General features: G+C 49.1%; 1 protein-coding gene across 2 annotated transcripts in view; it reads left to right on the forward strand.

Moving 5' to 3' along the window:
- Window positions 1-982: 982 nt before the first annotated feature.
- The window catches only part of LOC146772284 (SURP and G-patch domain-containing protein 2-like), a 58,125-nt gene continuing 32,199 nt past the window's right edge, over window positions 983-26,908 (forward strand). Inside the window, exons 1-6 of one of the 2 annotated variants that reach the window (XM_085638937.1) lie at window positions 983-1,152; window positions 2,173-2,274; window positions 2,419-3,831; window positions 5,148-5,463; window positions 5,626-6,092; window positions 6,583-6,694. In XM_085638937.1, the coding sequence (XP_085495063.1) occupies window positions 2,175-2,274; window positions 2,419-3,831; window positions 5,148-5,463; window positions 5,626-6,092; window positions 6,583-6,694 (2,408 nt within the window). In that variant the 5' untranslated portion in view covers window positions 983-1,152; window positions 2,173-2,174. The remainder of the gene's footprint in view (window positions 1,153-2,172; window positions 2,275-2,418; window positions 3,832-5,147; window positions 5,464-5,625; window positions 6,093-6,582; window positions 6,695-26,908) is intronic. The other variant, XR_014972286.1, reaches the window with a different exon arrangement.

Here is a 26,908-nt window from a genome sequence, read left to right on the forward strand (position 1 = left end):
AACTTGCCTCTCCAGTCGCGGGATTCCTTCAACTAGCCTGCCTGACTAAGGATCTTCCAGAGCAGCTGACTCCGGAGCTCTGGGCTCACAGTTTGATTCCCGGTGGCAGCTCAGTATCATGTGACTCTGGGCATTAGCTCACTTAATCTCCCTGATGGCCCCCAGCACCTGGATACCCTTAGGGGTGATTTGTTGTGCTTTACAAATCTGGAATTATTATTTACACTTTATTGGCTTAGGAGTGCTACAGTTAAAATCAGTATGTGAATATTTGTGACCCAAGCTGATCTTCAAGAAGGAAAGAAAATGGCTTCTTATGTGGACAAATTCAGCGATCTTGCCAGCCTAAATGCTTGCTTGCATGAAATGTTGTTTAATTGTTTAGTCACACAAAGATGTGCACTTGGAATCCCAAAGTTAGATTCATTGCAGTTTTCAGGATGTTCTATATTCAGTAAATGGAATGTATTTGATATGTTGCATGCGAATGAGATGTTGCCGAATAAGATGATAATTCAAGTGTGTGAATAGGGCCATGCTGCAGCATCTTGCCAAGTCCATGTCCAACTGACATCAATGCTCATCTGCAATGCTACTGAAGAAGGGTTAAACAAATCTCTCTCTCCGGCGTCCATTTTTGAATGATACTGAGCTCATTCTTCGAATAAAGACTTCTAGTAAAACTAAACAGAATCGTAATACTTTTGGGTTCACAGTTCCCAAACCCATATCACAACATAGAATAAGATTAAGCTATTACACAACGAGCAATTAAAACAAAAATATAATTTTGCTCTACGGAGATTTCCGTTAAAGTTTTACTTTTTATAAAAAAATCTTTCACACTCCTCCGTTTCTGTTTGAAAGTCGTGTAAATTGAGTTGTTATATTGAACATAAACTCTACCAGTCCGAAACACTAACTGAGGCCCGTGGGGGAAGAAAACTACCTCTTGTCTATGATTGGTTAGGACGAAAGCGGAGGTGACGTTAGCCTGCGGGCGTCGCCGCCGGAACTAGCCGCGTCTCATTCGCTGGCTTCTAGTAAAGGAAAGGCGGCGCGCTCGGTCGCATTTGCACGGAGGTGGTTGTCGGAGGACGGCCTGGACTGACTGAGCGCGCGCGGCACCGTTCTCCAGCTGCGTTCAACCCGGTGAGTTACAGTCGGTGAGAGCAACAAAAGAATTAGTCCGGTTTATCTCCTACGCCGTCGGCTCGTAAGAGGTTAACGTACAGTGAGCGCCATGTCTATTGGGTACAGTTTATTGGCAATAGAAAGCACGATTTGACGTTAGTGCTTAACGCCCGCGGATGCCGCCCTACACCAAATATTTTGCCTGCCAACAACCTTCCACCCCGTTGACTGGCTTGAGGGGGGACCCGCGCGTCGCAGGGAAGTCTAGGGAAATGGCGGCCTCGGCTCGCGCGCTCACAAAATGGCCGCCAGCGGGTGGCGAAGCGCGCGACGCTTCGGTCGAGGTTTTCAAGGTGTTGGACTGTAGTGGTGAATCCCCTGGGCGATCGCGAGGCCGTTAAAGTTTTACATCTGGAGCTGGGTGTGATTATCCCGAAGGAGCTCTTGCATGCCCTCTCGGCATGCGCTCGTGACCCGAGCGGCCATCTTGGGGTCAGGCAGATGGCCACCGGGGACAGCCAGCCTTTTGTTGCATGGTCGTTCTACTAGCATGAATTTGCTGCTCATGCGAATTATGTGCTAGGTTTGCATTGTCGAGGTAAAGATTAATCTGGAGGGAAGATGTTCAACACAGGTAAAGGCAGAAGATTGCAAGATTTGTCCATTTTTTAGAGGGTATTTGGTCATATGTGTGCCGGTGATATCGTGGTGTCTTCCACAGACCAAGGGCGATATGTTGCTTGCTCTTAAACCGAAATGTTTCGTGTCCGATTTAGTCATTGGAAGGGGTGCGACTGGTGAGTTGTCTGTCTCGGGGGGGGTGGGGGGGGGGGAGGCGCATGCTCAACTATTCTGCACGCACCCCCTTTTTGGTTCAACTCCCGCATGATTATGCTGGAGGGCACTACGGGTCCCGTTTTCTCCACTTCGCCGTCTAGATGTAACGGGTCACCTGCTGCGGGGTGGTGGTGGCAGGACACGTGTATGCTTTTATGTACTGTACGCGCTAAGGTCTTTCTCAATCTCTTTATATCCCAGATATGGCAAAGGAGCAAATTTCACGCGAGATTTTTGACGCTATGATGCAAGAAATGATTGGAAATTACAGTGGAGATCGCTACGACGAACCCCGCCGTTCGGGTAAGACATTGTTTAATTTGCATTATTCTCGTTGTTGGGCTAGGAGACAATACAAGCTTGAAGGGTGGTATTCGGGTGTGAACGTCACTAGTTTTTCCTGCGGGTTGATTGCAGCCTTAACTTTTATATTTCATTTTCCAACAGGGCCTTCCAGATCCACTCCGAGATCGCAGTCCTATAGGTACGAGGAGGATTACCGTGACAATGGAAGGTATCATCGCGAAGCCCCCATACGCAGCCCGCGGGATGACTACCGGAGCAGAGCCCCCGAATCTAGGAGGTCTTCGTATCCTGGTCCCCACCGGCGCGAGTACGAAGAAGACCCACACCATGCCTACGCGGACCGCAGACGATCGGGGAGCCCGTCCCGGAGCAGGGATCGATACTACCCCGAACACCGAGATTACGACTTCAGCTACTCCAGGTCCCGCGATGCGTCCTGGGCCGAGGAGCCCGACTACTATCAGGATCATGGCGCATACAGGGAGCGTGGCATGGTGTCTCCACGGGAGCGCGGTGGGGGTTACAGTCAGCGTGGGTGGGTGCCAAGCCCGCGAGATGATCCCCGGGCCCCACGCAGTCGGGGTCCAAGCCAGGGACTACGTCCCCGAGGCTCCGGCCAGGGTCCACCAGTGCGTGGCAGCGGCCCACTTCCACGAGGCCGCGGAACATTCCCACCTCGAGGACGCGGCACGACCTTTGTTGCGAGAGGCAGAGGTGGATTCCCGACTAGAGGAGGAAGGCCGATCACTCAGAGGGGGCGTGGAGGCAGGCAAGGATTCAGCCGAGGCGGTGCGGCCAACGAGAAGGCGCCAGTCCGGGAGCAGAGCCTGAAGGCGCTGATGGAGAAGGCGGATGCCGTGTCCAACTGCGAGAGTCAAGTGATCCGATGGGCAGGCTTCCTTGAAGTTGGGGAGTCTGAGTTCACGCCCAAGAACCCCGCTCACAGCACCCTGGAAACGGACACTTGCATCAACACGCTGACATCTTTCCGCTGTTTCTTCAAGCCAGAGCTCCGCTATTTCTGTTTCTTGGCTGTCAGGACTCTGAACCACTCCGCTTTGAAGAAGCCCAAGATAGACGGAGACTTCTTCCAGCTGCTGATGGACAAAGGGGCCGTGACTGACAAGTTCTCTTTCAGTAAGACCATAAACCCCCTCGATAAGCACTTGACCATCTTTCAGACCTATCTCCTGAAGAGCGCCCACCCCCTTCTGCTGGCCTGCAATGAACATGAGCTCAACCTAAAGAAGGCCGGCGAGGATGCGGCGGCGGAGACTCCGTCCGAGGAAGTCAGTGCCATCGAGAAGAGCGTGGCTCTGTGCCGGAAGGGGCTGGTGCTTCTGGGACAGACCTTTGCCGTCGTTACAGCTTTCAGGCAGGAGAAGATCCTAGAAGCCGCAGGTCTGCTGGAAGAAGCTCCAAAGCCATCCGACTACCCGAACCTCGACGACTCCCTTCTGTTCGGCAAAGAGTACATGACCCGTCTGAAGGCCTGGCTTGAAGAGAGCAAACACAAGATCAAGGTGAAGTCTGACCAGGTGGTGCCGCAGAAAGGTGAGCAGGCGGGTATTTGGCTGGGTATCAAGAGCTAAGCGTGGGCCCTTGTCTGGCGAGAAGTCTTAGCGGTATCGGGGCTCTGGTCGTCGGATAGCCTCAGTGATGCTGGATAGTGTACTGGGTCTGTCGGCACCCGTGCCCGCGGTACACGCCTCTTAGAGCGCCATGTCGGCGGGAGGTACATGTGGCTAAATTGAGTCAGGGTTTGAAAGGACGCATCCTTTTGATTGCATCTTGTGCCGTGCAAAACGTTCACTCCGTTCAATTTCAAAACCGATGACCAGTGGTAGACGAGCAATTAAATGTTTTCTAGCATAAAATAGCCCTAAAAACGTTATACTTAAGCATATCTCCATGGTAGTCAGATTGTTGGTCGAGATACAGTGCTGCATTGTGAAGTTGTGCGGTCTGAAAATTGGCAGACTAACATTTTCTCAAATTACCATAAAATGTGCAGAAAACAGCTACATGCTTCCTGTGCCGGCAGAGTATAATAGGGACAATTTATTAGTTTTACTAGAAGTATCCATCCATAAGCGGGTGAGGGTAAATCTATGCCTAAAGTTTAAAACAGATTTAAGACGAGGCTTGCATTTCATACGTAGTTGGGGCGGCTCGGTTTTTTAATACGCTAGGCTTTAATATTTCAGTGGTCAGTCTTAAGATTTTGGCTTCTTGTAATAAGGATACCCAGATCATGGGGGATAGAGTTGGCCATGTCAGCCCGGGTATATGTAAAGGTGAGCCCTACTTAAGGCAGACAATGGCACGATTTAAACGAGTATATGCCGGTAACCAAAATGTATGCCATAGTAGAAAGGGCTGCAACGTTATTGAATCTGCACGGAACAGCACACCCTGTCCCGCATGCCAGACATGCAATTGAACTTTGAGCATGGGCTCAATTTTGTCACCAGGGTTAAAGGATGCATCCTTTCGGTTTAAGAAGGAACTCGCAGTTAATCTTGTGCTGCACTAAACTTTCACTCAGTTTCTTTAGGAATCATTATTGTTACGTTCTCAAACTATCTGTCCTGATGAGTAAACTAGTTGTCTGAAAAGAATCCTGACAGCATATGCCAATCGTAGGGTTTCACGACCATTAGGGTTGTTACGGTCTACCTTCTCCACGTTTATTGGGGGTCTGGAATTTGTGGTCAGTGGGGTTGCATGTATGGTGGTCCTAGATTATTTTGCATGTTGTCGCAGAACCATCCACACCCCATCTAACCTTTTTTTAGTCCATTCATGGTTGGTGACACTAGAATTCGTTCCGTGAAACGGATACACTAACAAACTTCTTTATTTTTTAGGTCTGAAACCAGAGCCTAAAGTTAAAGAAACTTTAGATTCACTCCTGGAGAATGCCATTAATGCTTGGAAGGAGAGCGAGGCTATGCGAGAGAAAGCGGAGAAGGATGCTGAACTTAAAAAAGAAGCAGAAAAAAAGACTGAAAAGGAAACTGAGCCCAAAAAAGAAGCTGAGGATGGCGACGAAAAGGAGGCTGCTGCTGAAGTGAAGGAAGATGAAGAAAAGGAGGAGGATACGTCTGACACTGATAAAGAGAAGGAAACTGATATGGAAACGGAAACGGAGAAGGAGCCTGAAAAAGAAAAGCCGGACTTCTGGTAAGCAGATTTGCAATTTACATATTCAGGCTATATCTACGTGAAGTGGCGTTTTAACTGTTTTTATGTTCAAATTATTCCTGTGTGGTTTGTTACAAGAGTTTGCTTCCATTCAACTGCTACTTGTACAATCCATTTATCAACAGTTGTATTAATTCCTAGGTTTTTGTTCGACGAAGAGAGCCAAGAGTTCAAATATTACCAACAGAAGCTTGCAGAAATTCAAAAACTGAAGCGTGATGCAGCAGAAGCCAAGTTAAAGGCCGAAAAACTGAAGTTAAAGGCAGCCGAGAAAGCTGCAGCAGAAAAAGCTGCTGCAGAGCTGAAGGCAGCTGAGAAAGCTGCAGCCGAGAAGAAAGCAGCCGAGAGAGCAGCAGCAAAGGAAGCTGCAGAGAAAGCTGCAGCCGAGAAGAAGGCCGCCCAGAAAGCAGCTGCAGAAAAAGCAGCCGCCGAGAAATCTGAAAAGACAGAGAAGGCTGCCAAGGAGCCGGCGGTCAAGAAAACAATTGCCAAGACTGTAACCCCTGCAAAGCAAAAGAAGCAGAAGAAGGCTGCCACGAAGGCCTTGACGGGCATTCTCAAGAAAACCAAGGCAGCTGCGTCTACCGAATCTTCTGATTCGCAGGAAGGTAAGCATCCACCGTGTTGTCGTGAGGTGTCAAAGCCTGGCTAGACACTTTGTAGAGATTAGATGCTTGGCGGGTAGAGTTTGCTGTTCACCTTTGCCCATTAGCCCTAAAGAAGTCGTAGGGTTCATTCCCTGATGAAACAAGTGTTGGCTGGGCATTTGGTCACCAAATAAATCCACAAAGAGAGAGAACACGTCATCGGATCACTGTTTTATTGATTTCTTGTTTTATTATTACTTTGTTAATCACATACAGTATCTTAGTGGTAACTATTGACTTGAGGAAGAGAGATAAGAGAGCATTGTTAAGGGCTTGGCTAACTCCAAATTAGGGGCACTATTCTTAAATGCAGTGTGCCGTAAGATGCATGGAAAGTTGTGTTTAAAGCTTCTTGGCAGGTTAATTTGTGGGACAAAAACAAGAAGGGTTGTACTGCGATTCTTTAAAGGCACCAAAATCCTCTTAAAGGAAAAACTTTTCTTCTTTTCAGTTGATGCAAAAACCAAGGAAACAGCTGAGAATCTGGCACGGTTTATTGTTCAGATGGGCACAGGAGCAAAAGACTTCAACATGGAGAGCCTCACTAGTAATCCTGAGTTCTGGTACGTGGTCCATTCATTTTTTGCGTGAATATATTCACTATATAGGAAATTTTGTTTCATATTGTAATGCACACTGGTGCAATTGTTCGCCTTCTGCCTGCAGGCGGTCATAAACGGGTAGAGGGTGTATCAGCGAAACGTACTTTAACCCGAAATGTAGGCAATGAGAAGTAATATTAAAAAGAGGACACCGAAAAATCCCCAAACTAAATGAGATGAGACAATTATGACAGATGCATAGATAGTTGAGGCTTGGGGTGGAATGGCAGCAGAGTTCCTTGTGTTTGTTTCAAACTTCAGTTTTTAGACTAATTTGGTCATTACTTCAATGTCTTTGGGTTGACTGTTCCATAGTAGGTCAATTGGGGTTTGTAGAGCGCTAGAGGGTCTTTCAGTTGAAGATCCAGGTCTTGTGGTCCTTCCTGAATTGGAGGTGGAGAGGCAGGTTCGAGGTCTTGGTTACGAGGTAGGAGTAGGATCTTCCTCCAGTTCTAGCCTTGTCTGGTGTGGTGGTTGAGGTACTGGTCCTGCATTGTGGAGGGCTTTGAGGGCATGTGTTAGGAGCTTGAAAGTAATTCTTTTGTTGACGCGGAGCTTGTGAAGTTCTCGGAGGTGTGGCGGCAGCAAGGGAGGTCGAGGACCAATCTGGCTGTGGCGTTTTGATGTTTCCTGTAGAGTTTCTGGGTGACACCAGCGTAGAGTGCGTTGCTGTAGTGGTATGCTGCTGATGCATGCGTTGGTGACTCGTTCTTGATTTGCTGTTGATCTGTCTGTCTTTCGAAGCAGGCAGAGCGTGTGGAACCACAATGAGGCGTCTGCATTGATCTGATGGCTCATTGTGAGCGCTTAGCCCAGTATGATGCCAGGGTTATGTGCATGGTCTGTGGGGGTGGGTGGGGTTCCCAGAATTGAGGGCTACCAGGTGCCGTTCCTTGCGAGGGTCCTAGGATGAGTGCTTCTGTCTTGTCCGAATTCAGTTGGAGGCAGCTGCTCTTCATCCAGGTGCCGCTGCCTCCATTCCGCTGTGGAAGTAGTTGTTGGTGATGGAACGGAGGAAGTCTGATTAGTGTGTGTGCTCCCGGTGAAGAAGGAATGGATCCAGTCCAGGGCCTTGTCGCTGATGGAGGTATTGTGAAGTCTCTAGATTACGATGTGGTGGGAGGCGGTGTCTAAGGCGGCCGAGAGGTCCAGGGGGTTGATGGCTGCAATTTTGGCTCGGCCAAGGATGGAGCAGATGTTATTGGTGGTCGTAAGTAGTGCAGTCTTGGTTGTCCCTGAAGCTGGATTGAGATGTCCAGGATGTGGTTTGCTTCAATGAACTCTCAGTTGGGCGTTAACACCTCTCAATACTTTACAAATCAAATGGTGTTCCCCCACAGGTATTTTTTAACCACGTGGAAATTTCCTGCCGAAATCCCTGAAAGAAAATTGACTGCTATGTATGCCGTTCTCTGACTCACTACTTGAAAGAAAATTGACAATACTGGATCCCATGGAATCCACCTGTCGGTCAAGATTAACTCCTACCTTATGGCAGACTTGCGCTAGCATTCTCTGAACCATAACAAACTGAGAAAGCGTGCCAGTCGTCTAGGTTTGTAGAAATGCATTGAGTTGAGTGCCTGGATCCCATTTCAAATTCAGTTGCTGAAACACCCTGGGGTGCAGCTTCCAATTGCTGGAATCCTGCAAAAATCTGGAATTCCAGTCCGCCACCACATATGAGCTGCTCGGAATATATTCTGCCGTCACTGAGATGATGTTGAAGGCAATAATGAGAATCATTGGCAATCTCTGCTGACGGATGAGTCCTTGTGCCCCCCCTAAACGATTGATGTATCGTACTACTGAGACATTGTCCATCCACAGAAGGAATTGTTTATCCATAGTAGGATACAACAATGTTTTCAGCAGTGAACAATTTCGTATCACGGACGACCCTGCTTCTGTGCACAGGAAAATCTACTCTAACTCTTGCGCAAATGCATGCTCTTCAGTTGTAATGCAGAAGGCCCGGAAAGAAACCCTGAATAGAAGAGGCTATAAGACCCACCAGACGAGCCAGTATCCTCAAGGATATAGTCTGAGAGGCAAGAGCAGCTTAGTGAAGCACAAAGGGGTGGAGGAGAGGCCAAAGGACATGGCGATAAATTTAAACCATCGATGTCTCCATTGAAACTGTAGGAAGATTGGGAAGATTGGTATTGCCAAATACGCGCCTTTTAGGTCGACACACCATCCAGTCCTTTTCTAACAATATGCTAGTAAATCGCATACCATGGTGGTGGGCCGAGAAAGTAGTAAGAGGAGAACAAAAACCTTTACGTGTAGAGGGGATATGGTTTCTAGAGTTTACACTTTTCCCTACTTGGGGGTACTTTTTGACCAGAGAGGAACTTGGGGTCCTCAAGTGAGGGCGAAGAGGTTGGCAGTTATTAGATCATCGTCCGCCCTCATGGGCTTTGCGGGCAGGTTAGGCGCCAGGCCCATGGAAGCGTTGTTAAAAATTTACAAGAGTAAACCTGTCGCCATTGCGTTATATGGTTCACCAATTTGGGCCCATGTAAATGTGGAACCAATCCAGAGAGCGGAGAACAGATTTATACGGACACTCCTCTCTGTGCCGCAGTCAACACCAACTTACTCAATACACTTGGAGGTGGGCCTAGATTTCCTTACTGATGGGTTGAATATGGCTCCCCTGATCTTTTGGTTAAAGACGTGGCTTAATGAAGACCTCTCACTGAACCATAAGATCATGTCCGACGTCTTGTCCCTAGACCATTGTAAAAAGATCCCCTGGCTGGCCTATCTGTTGAAGGCATTCTCAGATTTGGGACGACAAGAGCTCTTTACTTCCCCCCCAAGACATCAAGGTCCAAGACATCGATCTTGTCAAAAAGCATTTTATGGGGAGGGCAAGAGCACTTCGTGAAGAAAGGGAATTAGTGAAACCATCAGTAAGGGGCCATTACTTACTTGTTAATTTATTTTCTTTAGCACCGTATCTTGGTTTCGTTACAATTCCATTCCATAGGTTTCTTTTAACCAAGTTCAGGTTTAATTTGCTACATTTTTATTTAGGCACCTTTAAAACATGGGAAAAACATGGGGAAAAACCGGAAATAGCCTCACCCTGCAGTTGCGATCATTTCTCACCACAAGACACCATGCATTTTGTTATGTTTTGTGGGTTTTATTTAGAGCCAAGGAAAAAATATCTGGTACCAGCCTTGAAGGAGGCGGGCTTCACACAAGTGAGACCGGCTCTGCTCTTCTTGCAATCATTGCCCAACATACATATTACCTTTTGCATAGCCAATTTCTTGGTAGCTGCAGTTAGGATGAAAAAACACACCCATTAGACCCATCGTTATTCCTTTTTAACTTTTGTATGCCTAGATTTGTTTTAATGTAAATTATTTTATTGTCATATTTTAACACGCATGAAATGTTCTTAACTCTTTGTATGAAATGTTTTTAATCTCTTTGTATGACTTTAATTGAGTCGAATAAAGATATTTTGACTGACTGACTTTTCTAACAATACATCCCTCAACGGGTGTACACCCTCCATGGTGATACACAATCCAAGAGTCTTAATTCCCTGAAATTTGAAACAAGATGGAATGCCTGATTAAAATTGCTCTGACAAAGCTGAGCAGGTGAGGGATTGACTCTACAATCGCCTCTTTTCCCATGAATGACGTTACCTCGTCTATGAAAAGAGCTTTCTGTTAGGGAAAAAATGAGCGGTTGAAGTCGCCTCTTGGCTTGGGGAGGAGTAGAACTCAAGCTGGTAATCTTGCACAGTTTGAAGTACCCATGGGTCTTGCGTTAAAGCCTCCCAATTTTGAAAAAACAAGCCAATTCTTCCTCCAACCAATACCTGTGAGAAAGTGGCTCTGTATATACTGTTCCCTAATAGGTACAGGGTGTACAGAGTCCACAGTCCCCCAGAGGCTGATAGGTCAAAGCTAGGTATGACCTTACTCTCAAAAGTGGTAGCTTGGTCGAGCAGTAAGGCAGTACCAGAGGACAGTGTAAAGCATTTATTGTACACACTCAGTCAGCAAATGGTTTCACACACTCAATAACTGAACTCTAGGCCAATGGTTTATATATATAAAATATATGCTTGTTTTATTTTTAGAACCACAAAGGGGGTAAAAATAGACTTTCTCAGAATGAGAGGTTGAATATAAATACTTTTGTCTTAAGCAATAAATTTGTGTAAACAGTCACAGTTGGTTGCAATAAACAATCCTATTTCCTAAACATAACAATGCATTGAGCTCAATGGTAACTTCAGGTTATTTGTAATAAATTACTTTTCAGATTACTTTTGGAATTCCAGGTCTGGATCCTAGAACCAGCCTGGGGTCAGTATTCAGAATCAAGTGATGAAAGTCGACTTAATAACTGTAATGATTTTTAAATAATATTTAGCTATTTCAAAAGTTAGCACTTAGAAAATATTTCACAGAAAACATTCAATGGATCTCTATGGCAAGAAATTCAAATTGCAGGTAGAGTACTTTATCGTTACTTTAGTAATCCAGGACTGGGTGCCTAGACCCAGGACTGGGGTCCTTATCAAAAGCAGGTAAGTAATTTCGTTTGCAGAAATGGTACGATTTTAAAAGAATATTTCAAATTTGCAAAAGTAGACACTTAAAAGAAATTTCACAGAAAAGCAGACAATGGTTTCCTATGGGAGAAAAATGAGTTAGAAGTAAGTATAGTTGTGAACACTTTTCAGAGTCAGGGCTGGGCACCAAGATCCAGCACTGGGAGCTCACCTAGGAGCAGGTGAGTAAATTCGTTTTTGTCACTTGGCTGATTTTTGGTGAATTTTTGCAGTTTTGAAAAGTTCACACTTAGAAGATTTTTGAAGAAAAAGCCAGTCAATGTTACCCTATGAGGAAAATGAAGTTAGCGGTTTAAGGGTAAGTACTCGACTGGTAGTGTTGAAATTCCGGGCATGGACTCAGGGGTCCCCCAGTGTCAGGTAGGTACAGTTGGTTCACCCTCAGCGGTTTCAGGACGGCCGGGTGCAGAGAGTTGGGCCCAATGTTATCCTATGAGGGATAGGGGGGCCTTGGTTGGTGGCTGCTGTCTGGCAAGCCACGCAGCTGTGGGAGCTGGGCTCCTGGTCACTTACTCAGGGCAAGTGGGGAAGTAGGTTAGTGTAGAGAGGGCACTGCCAGGGCCACTCGGGCGGCTGGGTGCAGGGTGCTTTTGAGCCTTAGGGCGCTCAATGGGAATGTTCCGGTTTGGAAAGAGGCTGCAGGCTCGGGGACGAGGATGTTTCAGGTGCCACCACCACTTCGAGAGGTAAGTTGGGTAGTTGTAGGTTAGGTGGGTACCCCGGGATTGGGCACAGGGGGTCGCAGGGCGCCGGGTGCAGGGGTGCCTTTTGACGTCTGGAATCTTACCCTCTGGTTGATCGCGGCTGGGGTGGCACTTGGTTCTGAGGCTGCAGGCTTCTTCCGGGATGTCGAGGGGGGTCCTTGGGTGCCGGACTCTGGGTCACAGTCGCCGTGGGGTCGTCCTCTGGGTCTTTGTCCACTCCGGCACTGGCCAGGCTTGGCTGGTGCAGAGTGTGTTGGGTCCGCGGTCCCGGGCTGGTGCCAGGGATAGCAAGTAGGTTTCTTGAGTAGAGCCTCTACTCGTGGGAGTCCCAGGGGCTTAGAGCTAAAAGGTAGCCAGGTCCTCCGGGGTTGGTGAGGTTGCTGGCCACGTGGGATGCCGCGCTGGTGCAGGTTCGAGAGTCGACAGGCCGGTAGGGCTGGGGCCAAAGCAGTTGGTGTCTTCTTCTTCTTTTTTTAGCAGCTGCAGGGCAGGTCTTTGTTGTTCTTGCTCTTCTTGTCGTTTTTCTATCTGGAATCTAAGGAAGGAAGGTTCAGGGGGCCCCTAAATACTAGATTTAGGGGCGTTACAGGTAGGTGAAGGCCAGGGACCAATGGGTCCTTGTCCTGGGGTGGGTACACCCCCTATCCTGCCTCTCTCCTGTGGGAGGGGGGCAGTAGCCTAATCCTGATAGGGTAGGGCCTCCCATCTTCAAGATGGCGAGAGCCCGGAGATGTGCTTCACCTCGCCTCCCCCACCTGAGGGGTGGGGTGGGCAGGCTGGCACATCCCCTGTCCTTGTATGGGGTTTCCGGCCAAGCTTCCCGCCAGAGTGGGGGTTGCAGTGGCCTGGGGAAACTCCAACTGGCGGCATGCCTTTGAAGCTTCCCTTTGCTCATCCTGGGGGAGGAGATTTCTCACCTCACCCAGGATGTGCATTGTTGCAGGCCCGGGAGAGCAGGGGCTCTCCCACCCAGGGGTCCAGCAACGTGTCTGCTGTGTGGCAGCCTGGGCAGCCTCAGAGCAGACGTGGATTGCAAGTTAGCTGTAAGGGGGCATCTTCTAAGATGCCCTCTGGGGTGCTTAGTACATTAAATCCCACACTGGCATCAGTGTGGGTTCAATGTGCTGAGAAGTTTGATACCAAACTTCCCAGGCTTCAGTGTTGCCAATATGGTGCTGTGGAGCTCGTGTTTGACAAGCTCTCAGCACCATGTATTCTTAAATGACAGCACTGCACTTACAGTGCCCAGGAATGGACCCGGGTACAGTAGGGGCACAGGGCTCCTGCTCCTGTGCCCACACCATAGGCGTAATGCACCCAGCTAGAGGGGTGGCTGACATATGCCTTGGCAGTGTAGGTGATGGGCATGGTACACAGTGATGTGTGCCATGTCAACTCTTTGTTTTGTCCTGCACCCAGACACTCAGCCTGCAAGGGCAGTGTGTGTGTGTAAGGGTACAGGGTCTCTGAGGGTGGCACAATGAGTGCTGCAGCCCTTAGAGGCCTTCCCTGGTCACAAGGCCCTGGGTACCTAGGGTACCATTTACTAGGGGCTGACATGTGGCTAGGGTTTGCCAATTTGGAGTTTGTGTGGTTTAAGGAAGGAACATAGGCCCTGGGCACCTGATTGGCAGGAACCCAGGGTACACTTAATCGAAGTACATTCAGCAATTTAGCAAAAAGTGGGGGCATACCATGCAAGAAAGATGGCACTTTCTCACAATACCTCTCCAGACTGAGGTAGGTGGTGTCACCGGCATTACTGTTGCCTCCTCTATAACCACCTTATTTCTGCCTCTGTTGCAGATGGGGGTAAAAATTTGAACGGGGGCTCCGCCACATCCTGTTTACAAATCCTCTAGAGGCATGTTACTGTCCTTGGTCGGTTGCTCAACCAATGAAGCGTCTGGCCCTGGCAAAAAGGCCACTATGAAATACTATTTTGATGTAGGTCTGGGCCTTGCCCAGGGCTGGAAAAGTGACAACCTATTCCCCGTGATCCTTGGCCAACTTGTCGCCAAACAAATGGACATTAGCTAAAGAGCCTGCTTCCGTAGAGGCCGTTTCTGTCAATTGAGGATCACTCCTCATCAGGAAAGATTTTCTGTGATGGGTGACCAGCACAAAGTTTGCATTACCAAGAAAGCGCAAAGCTCTCTGAGCTACTTCTAGAATCTCCATTGGGTCGAGATTGGAGTTCGAATCCTTACCCCTGACTGCTAAGTCCAAGATCTTTGTGAGGGGTCCTGGCATACCTACCATGCCCAGTCCAGCCCCTTTGGGCTCTTAATATAGCCATATAAGGGCCTAAGTCCGGCCTGCCCGGTACCTTACCCAGTAGAGTATGCCGTGGATACTCAGATCTCCATGTACTGCATACCTCTTGCTCAAAGCTCTCATTCTGTTGCATGTAATGTGCTGCCTCTGCGCAGGGTACTCATTCTGTTGACTTTAGGTGTACGATGTTATTAGGGTCAAATATTAAGTGTTCAATGAAGGGCTCTGTTCCCATATAGTGCGGTTTACGTTTTGCCACCCTGTGTGGTTTGTGAGTCCTTGATGGAGTCTGACATATCTTGTGTGGCACAGTTTTGGCGCCCCGTCTGGCGTGGGGAGACTATCGTAGTGATTATCTCCGCTCGTGCCGATCGGCAGCGAAGGGGGACTGCCTCCTCGTTGCCATGCGTCTGTCCCTCTCCACTTAGTAAAGTCTCTGGTCGCAATCTGTACCTCACAAACCTAAGCACAGCAGTAAGCAAGCCTAATTCTCACTGTGCTCAAATGTTTGTACTATCTATCTGGCTACGGGTCATTAAAACCAGGTCAACTGCATGAATTAGTGACTTTAAACATTGAAGCTGGAAAGTATGCTAAATATAAAGAAAATAGCGGGGTTAAGGTGTTAAACATAACATTTGAGACGTATAACTGTAGATACACATGCTTAGCGTACTCCAGCCGTCTAGTGTTGGGCCTGAATGTGTGTTTTTCTTCAAAGAATGTCTTTTGAGCTGTGAGGTATTGTTACTCTTACTAGTAATCTGCATGGTTGACTCCGTCAAATGTTTTGTGTTTCGCAATCTGGTTCAGACAGGCGCTCTGTTTCGACATGGTTGTGCTGAAGTGTTTTTGGTTTTCACAGATTCATCCCTTGGTTTTGTTTTGTTATCTATTTGTTTCCATTTACCATCCTTTCGATAACCCCTATATCGACAAGCTATTTCTGGCCCATTTGGACCATCTCCTTTGGCCTTTTTTCTATAAGGCGTATATTTACCACGGTCTTCATGATGAAGGAATGTGTGCCATTTCAATTCTGTTCTCGCTGTTGCACAAAACGTCCTCCGTCCCATCTCCAGGTTTGAATCTCTCCCGAGCACAACAAGGCTGCTTTCTACGCTTACCACTCCTTCCATTCAAAGAAAACTCTGCGAGACAGTCTCACTTGACGACACCCCAGACCTTTTCAGCCCCAAACACCACCCACCAGTTTGTCCGTGGACAAAAGGCTCTTCTCCCACCAACCTCTCTGGCTCATAGCTAGAAATATTTCACCAGTGCAGCATGCTGAGAGTCAAGTGAACCCACTCTCCCTCCGCCAAAAATAGTTTGCCAGAGAATCCAGAATGCTGGGCCATGGTAGTCAGACTTCGGTCTTGCAGCCCGACTGCGCTTGCTTCTGAGCTGACCTGACTCAGAGCGGCAATCTTCGACGTCGGCGCAGACCAGCATGTCTGGTCTTATATCGGGGGCAGTCAACCCGATTGGACGCAAAGAAATCTAAGCCTGCCAAAAACATCTTGAAATGCATGCAGCTAGCAGTCACCCACCCACAGGGAACGGCTGCTCTCATTCACCAAAGCTTTGGACAGGTCTTTGCATTTTTCTACTCCTCCTCCACCCCTTTCCAACCCCCATTACATTCACTCCCCACTCACTTCTCAAGGTGACCCTACCTCATGAACTCTTTGAAAGTTGCCTCGTTCAGAGTTGAAAGGGTTGGACAGGGGTATGGTGATAGCTTGCATATCCCACCACATGTGGATCCCTAGGACACATGCGACCCTCCCTCCCTGATGCCACGTTCTACCACCACCTAATGGGTAGAGCTGCCTCCCCCCACAGACTGAATCTACATACTGAGACGAAGGATTTCCGTTTTGAACTCCAGTCACTGCTCTACATGTTCTCCCAATACTTGAAGGCATGCTCCAGCATGCCCCAGACACTTTTTATGTAACACCAAGGGTGGACAAATGTTAGGCAGCCCATAAATGTTCTCTTTACATCAGTAGCCAGCTCCCACCCAACTCTTAGTAGTCTCAACACATTAAGGGTCATTTGTTGGACTCCATTTTTTCTAACATGCCCCATCTCCGATCCCTGCCCCCTTCCCCTCTCCCCTGGTGAGATCACTTCTTGGTGCCTTTTACTTGGCAAGTGGAGCGAATGGCGATCCCTCTCCCAAAGGTTCATTTTCTGGAGAGAACCTGGTCCAGGCTTGCAGTGGACAGCTGGATCACTATTCTTGAAGGTATGTGTCCCTCTCCAGTCGCGGACCCGGTATGCGCAGACGCGAATATCAACCAGTGGCTGACCAGCTCTCTTGATGTTATCATTCCTAAAAAGAGTGTTAAAAAGGGAGAAAAGGTCAGTTTCTGCCCCTTGGTACACCCCTGATTTGAGATCTCTCAGGAAAGGATGAAAGAGGTTGGAGAGGGCATGGAGAAAGGAAGGTGTGGAGGCTAAGCGAGTGGAGTATCGCACGGGGTCTAAATCTGCTCTTCGTCATGCTAAGGCCCAATTCTTTGAGGAGAGAATAAAAAGTTCAGCCAATTTCTCCAGAGAAACTTTTAGAGTGGTAAATGAACTTCTCAAAGTCCCCGAGCCCCTGGTAACCCACGACAGTCCAGGTGAGAAATGCAAGGAGCTGGCAAACTATTTTAATATGAAAATAGTTAATATTCTCAGCGCCTTACCACAGGATGTCCAAAGAATAGAGACGGCTTATCAGTCTCGGAGTTTTTGTTCATTTGGATACCTTTGGGCCAGTTGATGAAGTCCGTAAGGAACTGGGCTCTTTGAAAAGTGGTTCTGTAGTAGGGGATCTCTGTGTATAGTCATAATCTAGTGAATAGTCCCGCCCATGTGCGCGGACCCCGGAGCAATAAAAAATAATCTCTAAAAGGTGACAAATCATGCAGACCTGCATACACCTTTAAGAGAGAATTTAATTTAAAGACAGATAATGCAGCCTATACCCACAGGCTACACTGTCCAGTACTTCAACTAGAATTCCACCAAAATCCACAAACAGCACTGCCTGTCCAGTTTTTCTCCACATAGGAAAAAACCCTGCCTCTACCAGCAAAAGCCTCTGGAATGATAGAGAGGAAGGAGTGGACAGACAAGCCCCATAGGCTGCCATTATGTGGCTTGGAACAGGATACTGTGCCTTTAAGAAAACTTTCCAGTTTTCCAGAACTTTCCCCAGTATCCCAGAATGCCCAGCAGGTCCCATTTACTTTCAGTTCTTTTTTCCGGCTCCTGCTAGCAGGACCCCGGAGCATTGAGCTCTACCTTTTTCAAGGTTTTTCATTGAGATTTTGGCAATTTTTGTCACTTTTTCTTGTGTTTAGTAGCTGGTACTGTCAACATGCCTGGCTTGTTCGACAAGTGCCCGGAATGTGGTCGAAAGAAGGCTAAAACTGACCCACACGAGGTGTGCATAGCTTGCCTTCCCCAGTCCCACGTGCCTGAAAGCTGTACCATCTGCCACTCGTTTTCAGCAAGAACCCTGAGGGACAGGATGAAGAGCAGGCTTCAAGCTCTGGAGGAGCGAAGACTGAAGGCACCAGGTGGGTCTGGAGGGGCTGATTTGGCCCATGCTGAGGCCTCTGGGGGGCTCCCCAGGGGCAGGAAGACCAGTAAGCGCTCCCGCTCCCCGTCGAGGGCGTCGACGTCGAGGAGGATGACCACCGTCTGTTCGCCGTCTCCCCAGGGCTCTGGGGAGAAACGGCGTCGACGATCGCCGTCGAGGGGCCTGAATAGGCCGCCGTCGACTACATCGGCGTCGTCGGCGACGACGCCGTCTTCGACTGCGTCCAGCGGTCGACGTCGAGAAGACCCGGCGTCGGCGTTCGGCGTCGAGGGATCGCAGCTCGCCGTCGATGAAGAGAAGGAGATCGACGTCGAGGCGGAGGTCGCCGTCGAGGCGGAGGTCGCCGCCGAGAAGATCGCCGTCGAGGCACAGGTCTATTGCGGCTCCGGTTATGGACCTCATTAATGCATCTTTTGTTCAGGGCTTGGTGCCACCGAGCTGGAAGAGAGCAGTGGTAAAGGCTCTTCTGAAAAAGCCAAATTTAGATCCTTCTGATCTGGCAAATTTCAGGCCTATTTCCCTGCTTCCCGGCTTCGGTAAGATCGCGGAAAGGCTGGTGAATCGGCAGCTGTCAAACTTCCTGGAGTCCAATCGCTTGCTGTGAGGCTCTCAAACCGGATTCCGACCTGGTCAGGGCACTGATACCGCTCTTCTGGCAGTCGTTGAGGAAGCTAGAAGCATTTTGGATTCAGGAGGGTCAGTGGCAGTGATCCTCCTGGACCTTAGTGCGGCGTTCAACACGGTAAACCATCATGTGTTGATCCAACGGCTGGCAGATATAGGGGTCGCAGGTGGGGCTTTGAAGTGGCTTAGGTCATTTCTCTGCGATCGGACGTATCAGGTTTGGGAAGGTAGTGAACGGTCGATGTCTATCCCCCTCCAGTGTGGTGTGCCACAGGGCTCTTCTTTGAGCCCTACATTGTTTAATGTATATATGGCCCCCCTGGAGGACGTGGTGGCCCCATTTGGTATCCAAATCGTCAGCTATGCTGACGATACGCAGCTGGTGGTCACCTTATCCCAACTTGTGGTTAACCCCGACTCGCTGCACTCCTGCATGTCCAAAGTTCACACCTGGATGTGTGAATCTGCGCTAAAGCTGAACGGTTCAAAGACCGAACTAATACGGATAGGACACAGCTCCTTCTCTTCCTTTGACTAGCTGGCCAAGTTGTCTGGGAGCTCTGCCGAGCCCTAAAGAGGAGATCAAAAGCCTGGGGATCTGGCTGGAACAAGATCTTTCTTTCAGGACCCAGGCGAAAAAAAACGGCAGGAGTATGTTTTGGTCTTCTTCGTTCAGCTCATTAAGTTCTTCCCCTGCTGCCTTGGACATCTAGGAAGTTACTTATTCAGGGGCTTATTGTGTCTAGATTAGATTACAGTAATACCCATTTCTTAGGTGCCCCTGAAGCTACGTTTAATAAACTGCAGCAAGTTCAAAATGCTGCTGCTAGGCTACTTATGGATACACGAAGGATGCAGTCAGCTAGACCTGCACTGAGGGCCCTGCATTGGCTTCCGGTGCGGGAAAGGGTCAAATTCAAGGCTCTTTGCACCGTGCATAAAATTCTTCAGGGGAAGGGACCCCCTATCCTGCGGAATTTAGCTGTGCCCTATAAAGCTAATAGGGCCCTGCGATCTGACCAAAAACATCATCTTCAAGTCCCTAGGGTTAAAAGGGCGCGGGCTGGTGGGCGAAGATACTCTGTCAACATAGCTATTCTGTGGAACAGACTTCCCCTGAGTTTGCGCTCGGAGACGTGCATCTTACGGTTCCGGAAATTTCTCAAAACTTACCTGTTCGAGGCATATGAGCTGCAGATTGTACACTTAGCATAGGTCGCCATCTGGTGTTGGGCCCGGATGTTTGCAGTTTGTTTTTCTTCTTGGACAGTCTTTGGAAGTCACGAGTTTGGTGACTCCTCCTTCGGTCCGTACTGCGCATGGGCTTCGGCTCCATCCTCAGATTGTTTTTTTCCGCCATCGGGCTCGGATGTGATATTTCGTGCTCCGGCTTCGAACTTCTACGGTTCCAGCCTCGACGGAAAATCCTCGATTCTTCGAGTTCCTTCATCATCTTCATCTCTCGAAGCGGCACTTTCTCCATCCCGTACATCGACACCGGCCTTCGGGCCCTCCGCGACTCCGGTTCCGGCCGATGGAAAGGACTCCGTTCAAAAAGTGCCCAAAATGTGGGTCTAAATTTCCCCACACCGACCTCCATCAGGTGTGTAACCTTTTCCCTCTCCGGAACACGAGGCTAGAGACTGCCCCGCCTGCAAGTCTTTTCGATCGAAGAAGACCATCCGAGATCGAAGAGCTCGACGCACCATGGCGCACTCATCCTCTGCAGCTCCACCGGACATCTTCGGAGACGACGCCGAAGCTTCGGGGCAAACACACACCGAGCAGGAGGAAGACGTCGTCAGCGCTTCCGAGGCCGACGACTCCGACGTGGAGGACGTTACACCAGCGCAGAGGGCCGTGAGTACTATGCCCCCTCCCACCCCCGCGCCGAAAACCAAAGAGACTCAGGTTACTCCCTCGCCTGCCGGCCTGGGCAAAACCAAAACCAAATCTTCGATCACCCCACCTTCGGGCCCGGTGTCGAAGCCCCCAAAGTCTCATGGCAGCTCGGGATCGAGCCAGCCGACACCCGGTGCCGAAAAACAGCATCCGGCACCGAAGACTGCAAAATCCAGCTCGACTCCGAAACCACCGGTGCCGAAGCCTGGACACTCTGTGCCGACCAAACACAAACACAAATCTGTCGGCACCGACGCTCCGGCGCCGAAACATCATTCGACGCCGAAACACCCGGAGACCTCAAAAAAGCATGGCGCACACAGACCATCGAAACCCCCGGTTCCGAAATCACCGGTGCCGACAGACGACTCGACACCGTTGGCTCTGTTTACACCAGACCCTTTACAAAAGACTTTGTCCAAAGATCCAAAGACTGGGCTTTTGACTTTAACTACCAAGAAAAGACGCCTTGATGCTCCGGCTCCTCCTCCTCCTCCACCCAAAAGGAAGGACTCTGCTACTTCTCCCCTCAGAGTGCCCTCCCCACCACCGCCTCCCCTACCCCCTCCACTGCCTCCACCTCACAGGTCTCCGCCACCTTTACCTCACTACGATCCGGCCCCATCCCCAGATCCGGATGATGGGGATCCGGACAATTACCCGGCGGACGCCCCAATGGATCCCACTCCACCAGGGACCCCAGATCCATGGGAGGATTACAATAACCCTGATATACCCAATGTACCTCAGGACGACCTATACCCATCAAGGCCGTCTCCTCCAGAGGACTCCTTAGGGTTTCATCATTTAGTGCAGAGGGCAGCACACTACCATGGGGTGGACATGCACAGTGAACCAGTAGAAGAAGACTTCCTACTGGATACATTTGATATACAAGACAAATCTACTTCCATTTTACCCATGCTTAAGGGTGTCACCAAGCACGCTACAGAGGTGTTCAAAGACCCTGTCAGAGCCAGAGTACTGAACCCTAGAATAGAGAAGAAGTACAAGGCGGCACCCACAGACCCTGCTTACATCAAGGGCCCTGCTCCCCTAGATTCCCTAGTTGTCTCCACAGCTAGAAAGCGGGCTAACTCCCAATCCTCAGGAGATGCCCCACCGCCAGACAAAGAATCTAAACTTCTGGACGCGTCTGGTAAACGCACCGCCTCCCAAGCTGCAAACATGTGGCGCATTGCAAACACACAAGCACTGCTTGCGCGATATGATAGAGCACACTATGACGAACTAGAGGCTCTTATGCAGCACCTTCCAGAAAAATACAAGCACAAGGCTCATGACCTCATACAGGAGGGTAAACTAATTACAAACACCTCCATTAAGTGTGCCCTCGATGCAGCCGACACTGCTTCTAGGGCCATAAATACCAGTGTCCTGCTTCGTCGCCACGCCTGGCTCAGGATCTCAGGGTTCAAGCCTGAAGTCCAGGCATCCATACTCAATCACCCCTTTGACCAGGAAACACTCTTTAGGCCAAAGGTAGACTAAGCGCTCAAAGCTGAAGAAAGACACAGACACAGCAAAGTCTATGGGGGCACTCCAAACACAAGCCTCCAAACGTTCCTTTCGACGCTCGTCCTTTCGTGGCACAGGCAGAGGCTCCTCCACCGATAACGCCTCTACCTCCTACAAGTCCCCTCCTCAAAATACCTTTTCAAAGGGCAATCACAGAGGTGGTTACAGGGGTAACAACAATAAGGGCAGGGGCAAAACCAACAACACCCGTTCTGCCACCCCCCCAGCACAATGACTCCCCTCCGCTCCCCCCAGACCATTCCACTCCGGTCGGGGGCAGACTACAAAACTTTATCCACGTATGGGAGTCCATAACATCGGACAAATGGGTGACCCAAATCATTCGGTCAGGGTACTGTCTAGAGCTAACATCTACCCCACCCAATATCCCACCAAGGCACCGTCCAATGTCTCAAGAACATTCCACACTGCTCAAACAAGAGGTACTCTCACTCCTGCAAAAACACGCTATAGAGCAGGTCCCCGTCAATCAACGAAATCTAGGGGTCTACTCTCTATATTTCTTAATACCAAAGAAAGACGAGACCCTCAGACCCATTCTGGACCTCCGGCCTCTAAATGCCTACATACATTCAGACCATTTTCACATGGTCACTCTACAACAAGTCCTCCCACTCCTCTGCCAGGGAGACTTTCTCACAACCTTGGATCTGAAAGACGCATACTTTCACATTCCAATACACCCCTCTCACAGGAAATACCTCAGGTTCGTGGTGGACGGGCAACATTACCAATTCACGGTTCTCCCCTTCGGGGTCACCACTGCACCACGAGGGTTTACCAAATGCCTAGCAGTAGTAGCAGCACACCTCAGACGTCAACACATTCACGTCTTCCCTTACTTAGACGACTGGCTGATAAAAGCCACATCCTACCACCAATGTGTGCAACATACAAACAGCACCATCCAACTGCTCCACCAGCTAGGCTTCACGGTGAACTACCAAAAGTCCCACCTCATACCATCTCACACAAAGCAATATCTCGGGGCCACTATAGACACCTCCAAAGGTATTGCCTATCCAAACTCAGCCAGAATCACAAGCATTCAAGCCTTACGCAAAACATTCCTTCCCCAACACTCTCTTCCAGCAAGAGTGTTCATGAAGCTCATAGGAATGATGGCGTCTTGCATATTTATAGTGCCCCATGCAAGACTCCACATGCGTCCACTTCAAGAGTGCCTAGCACAACAGTGGAACCAGGCCCAGGGTCAGCTGACGGATCTGGTGTTGGTGGACGGCCGCACACATCACTCTCTGCAGTGGTGGAACACCACAAACCTTTCCAAAGGACGGCCGTTCCTGGACCCGGTTCCTCAGGTGATTCTAACAGCGGACGCATCGCTCTCCGGCTGGGGAGCGCACCTCCTACACCTCACAATGCAAGGTCTATGGACGCCACAGCAAAAATCGCTCCACATCAACCATCTGGAGCTCTTGGCGATCTTTCTAGCCCTAAAATCTTTCCAAAAACAAATTTCGGGCAAAGCAGTCCTCATTCGCACAGACAACATGACTGCGATGTATTATATACAAAAACAGGGGGGGACACACTCTCCCCAGCTCTCCCGCTTAGCCCAGAGCATATGGAGATGGGCAATTCCCCAAAACATCTTTCTCCTGGCACAGCACGTTCCAGGCGTACAAAACACCATGGCAGATCTGCTCAGCAGACAAACGCAACAACTACACGAATGGGAACTGCATCCACAAGTTCTTCACCCTTTCTTCCAACAGTGGGGGCATCCTCAGATAGACCTCTTCGCCACCCACGAAAACAAAAAATGCCCAAGCTTCGCCGCCAGATACCCACACCCATTGTCCAAGGGCAATGCGATATGGATGAACTGGTCAGGCAGATTTGCATACGCCTTTCCACCTCTCCCACTAATTCCATTAGTGGTCAGGAAGCTACAACAGCACTCCCTCACACTCATTCTGGTGGCTCCGACGTGGGCCAGGCAGCCGTGGTACACCACGCTACTACAACTATCAGTGGTACCACATCAAAAACTGCACCTTTCCCCATGCCTCCTAACCCAGAACCATGGAGAAATCAGGCACCCGGACCCAGCTCAGCTCAACCTGGCGATCTGGCTCCTGAAATCTTAGAATTCGGATACCTTAACCTTCCCCCTGATTGCATGAACATCATCATGGAAGCCAGACGTCCTACCACTAGAGCATGCTATGCCGCAAAGTGGAAAAGATTTGTAATTTACTGCCGTAACAATACAATCAACCCCCTAGATGCATCCATACAGCACATCATATGCTATCTGCTCCATCTTCACAGGTGTAACCTGGCATATTCATCCATACGCCTACACCTAGCAGCGATCGCTGCTTATCTACAAAACAGGCAGCATTTATCACTCTTCAGAGTGCCCGCTATTAAAGCCTTCATGGAAGGCCTTAAACGAGTAATTCCTCCCAGGGCACCACCTTCCCCTGTATGGAATCTAAATTTAGTTCTTACACGACTAATGGGTCCGCCCTTCGAACCAATGCACAAATGTGAGCTACAGTTTCTCACCTGGAAAACAGCTTTCCTTGTAGCTATCACTTCCCTTAGAAGGGTTGGTGAAATACAAGCGTTCACCATACAGGAACCCTACATACAAATGCATCACAGCAAGGTCATACTTCGCACAAATCCGAAGTTTCTGCCCAAAGTCATTTCCCCCTTCCACCTCAATCAATCAGTGGAATTACCTGTTTTCTTTTCGCAACCCCAATCTGTTGCAGAAAGGGCCTTACACACACTTGATGTAAAAAGGGCGTTACTATACTACATACAAAGAACGCAACCCTTCAGGAAGACTAAACAATTGTTCGTTTCCTTCTCTCCACCACATAAAGGCAACCCCATTTCAAAATCAGGGATAGCTAGGTGGATTGTAAAATGCATACAAATTTGCTATCAAAAGGCAAAGAACATTATCTGTTCCCCCTAAAGCCCACTCTACAAGAAAGTTAGGGGCTTCTATGGCTTTTCTAGGGAATATACCCTTAGATGACATCTGCAAGGCAGCCACATGGTCTACACCGCACACCTTCACAAAACACTACTGTGTAGATGTGCATTCCAAGCAGCAAGCTAGGGTGGGCCAGGCTGTACTAAAGACACTTTTTCAAACAGCTGCAACGGATACCGGTGGTCGCCGCTAAGGTTGGGTACTGCTGTATAATCTATGCTAAGTGTACAATCTGCAGCTCATATGCCTCGAACGGAATATGCTACTTACCAGTATGCATCTGTTCTTGGCATGTAGAGCTGCAGAGTTGTACACGCCCACCCGCCTCCCCGGCTACCTGTATCCGTTCCAGTACATCTTATTTAGATACAACACATGGGTTTCTCACTGTTATTACTACGCTCCATCATTTCCCTGTTGGCGAAAAACAATCTGAGGATGGAGCCGAAGCCCATGCGCAGTACGGACCGAAGGAGGAGTCGCCAAACTCGTGACTTCCAAAGACTGTCCAAGAAGAAAAACAAACTGCAAACATCCGGGCCCAACACCAGATGGCGACCTATGCTAAGTGTACAACTCTGCAGCTCTACATGCCAAGAACAGATGCATACTGGTAAGTAGCATATTCCTTTCCCTGCCTGACGCTGCTGAATTATCTGCTTTGTATGGTTGTCACCCTGGACAAGCGCTGGGATGCCTGAGGGTAACTATGCGCTATATATCTCTTATTCATTCATTCATTCCAAAAGCCTTTAAAAGGGCCAACTCTCAGATCACTTATAATTCCCTTTACCTGAGAGTAAAGAATAGATTCCGCAGGTAAGGGGTTAGCTGCGCAACCAGCCAACCGTTGGAATGCCAATTTGTTTGGACTGCTTTCCAGGTATGAATTTGCCCACTGGCCTGAAAGAGGGACTTCTTCAATATCTCCCAGAGGTACAGAAAAGGTTTCAAGTGTTTTACAAGAGGAGGGAAAGACTCCGACTCCACCACCATGCACTGTGCCCTAGATGCGGTGAATATGGCTGCTAGGGGGTAAACTTTAGTGTCTAGGTTCAAACCGGAGATTAAGCAAAATGTGCTCAACCTGCTCTTTGATGGGCAAAATCTCTTCAGTCCGCAGGTTGGCCAATTATTAAAGAGAAGGGAAGATACGGAGACAGCCTCGGCAAAGGGTGCCCATCAAACTATTGTCTTTCGGGCATCCTTTCACTGTGTATCCTATTGAGGGGGTTCCAAAACCAACTCACCCTGAAACCTCCACCTCCTACAGCGGTAACCACTCCAAAGGAATCGATTAAAGGTGGCTCCCCCAAAGGAACGGACACCCTGTTGTTGCGCCCCCATCCCACACCAATCGGGGGTTGTCTACACGTCTACTTTCCTGCCTGGTGGACTAGTGGATATTATCCAATATGGTTACTGTCTGGAGCTCACTTCCACGCCTTCCAGCATTACACCTTGCAAACTCTCCCCACCACACCAACTGCTCCTCAAGGAAAAGGTACCCCTTCGGATTCCCTACCACACCCAGGATTTTTACTAAAGGCCTTGTGGTGGTGGCTGTTTATCTACTCCGACATGGCATGCACATCTTCCCTTACATGGACGACTAACTCGTCAAGAGTGCCACTCGTCAGAAATGCCACAAACTCTCATTAACCATCCTTTGCTATCGGCATCGGACTCCTCCAGCCTGATCATCGTGCAATTCTCAACTCTGGATACAGGCTTTTCAGACAGTCCCTCTCTTCCAACTAGACTAGCAGCCATCTTTGACATGGTCTCCTGTATTGCCAGTGTATCCCATGCCAGATTACTTAGCGCACCAGTGGTCCCAAGCAGAGTGTCATTGGGACGATCTAGTGTTCGTGGGCCGTGAAGCTGCTCGCTCTCAGCTATTGCGGAATAC

The sequence above is a fragment of the Triturus cristatus genome, chromosome 12, assembly GCF_964204655.1.
Source record: "Triturus cristatus chromosome 12, aTriCri1.1, whole genome shotgun sequence".
NCBI lineage: Eukaryota > Metazoa > Chordata > Amphibia > Caudata > Salamandridae > Triturus > Triturus cristatus.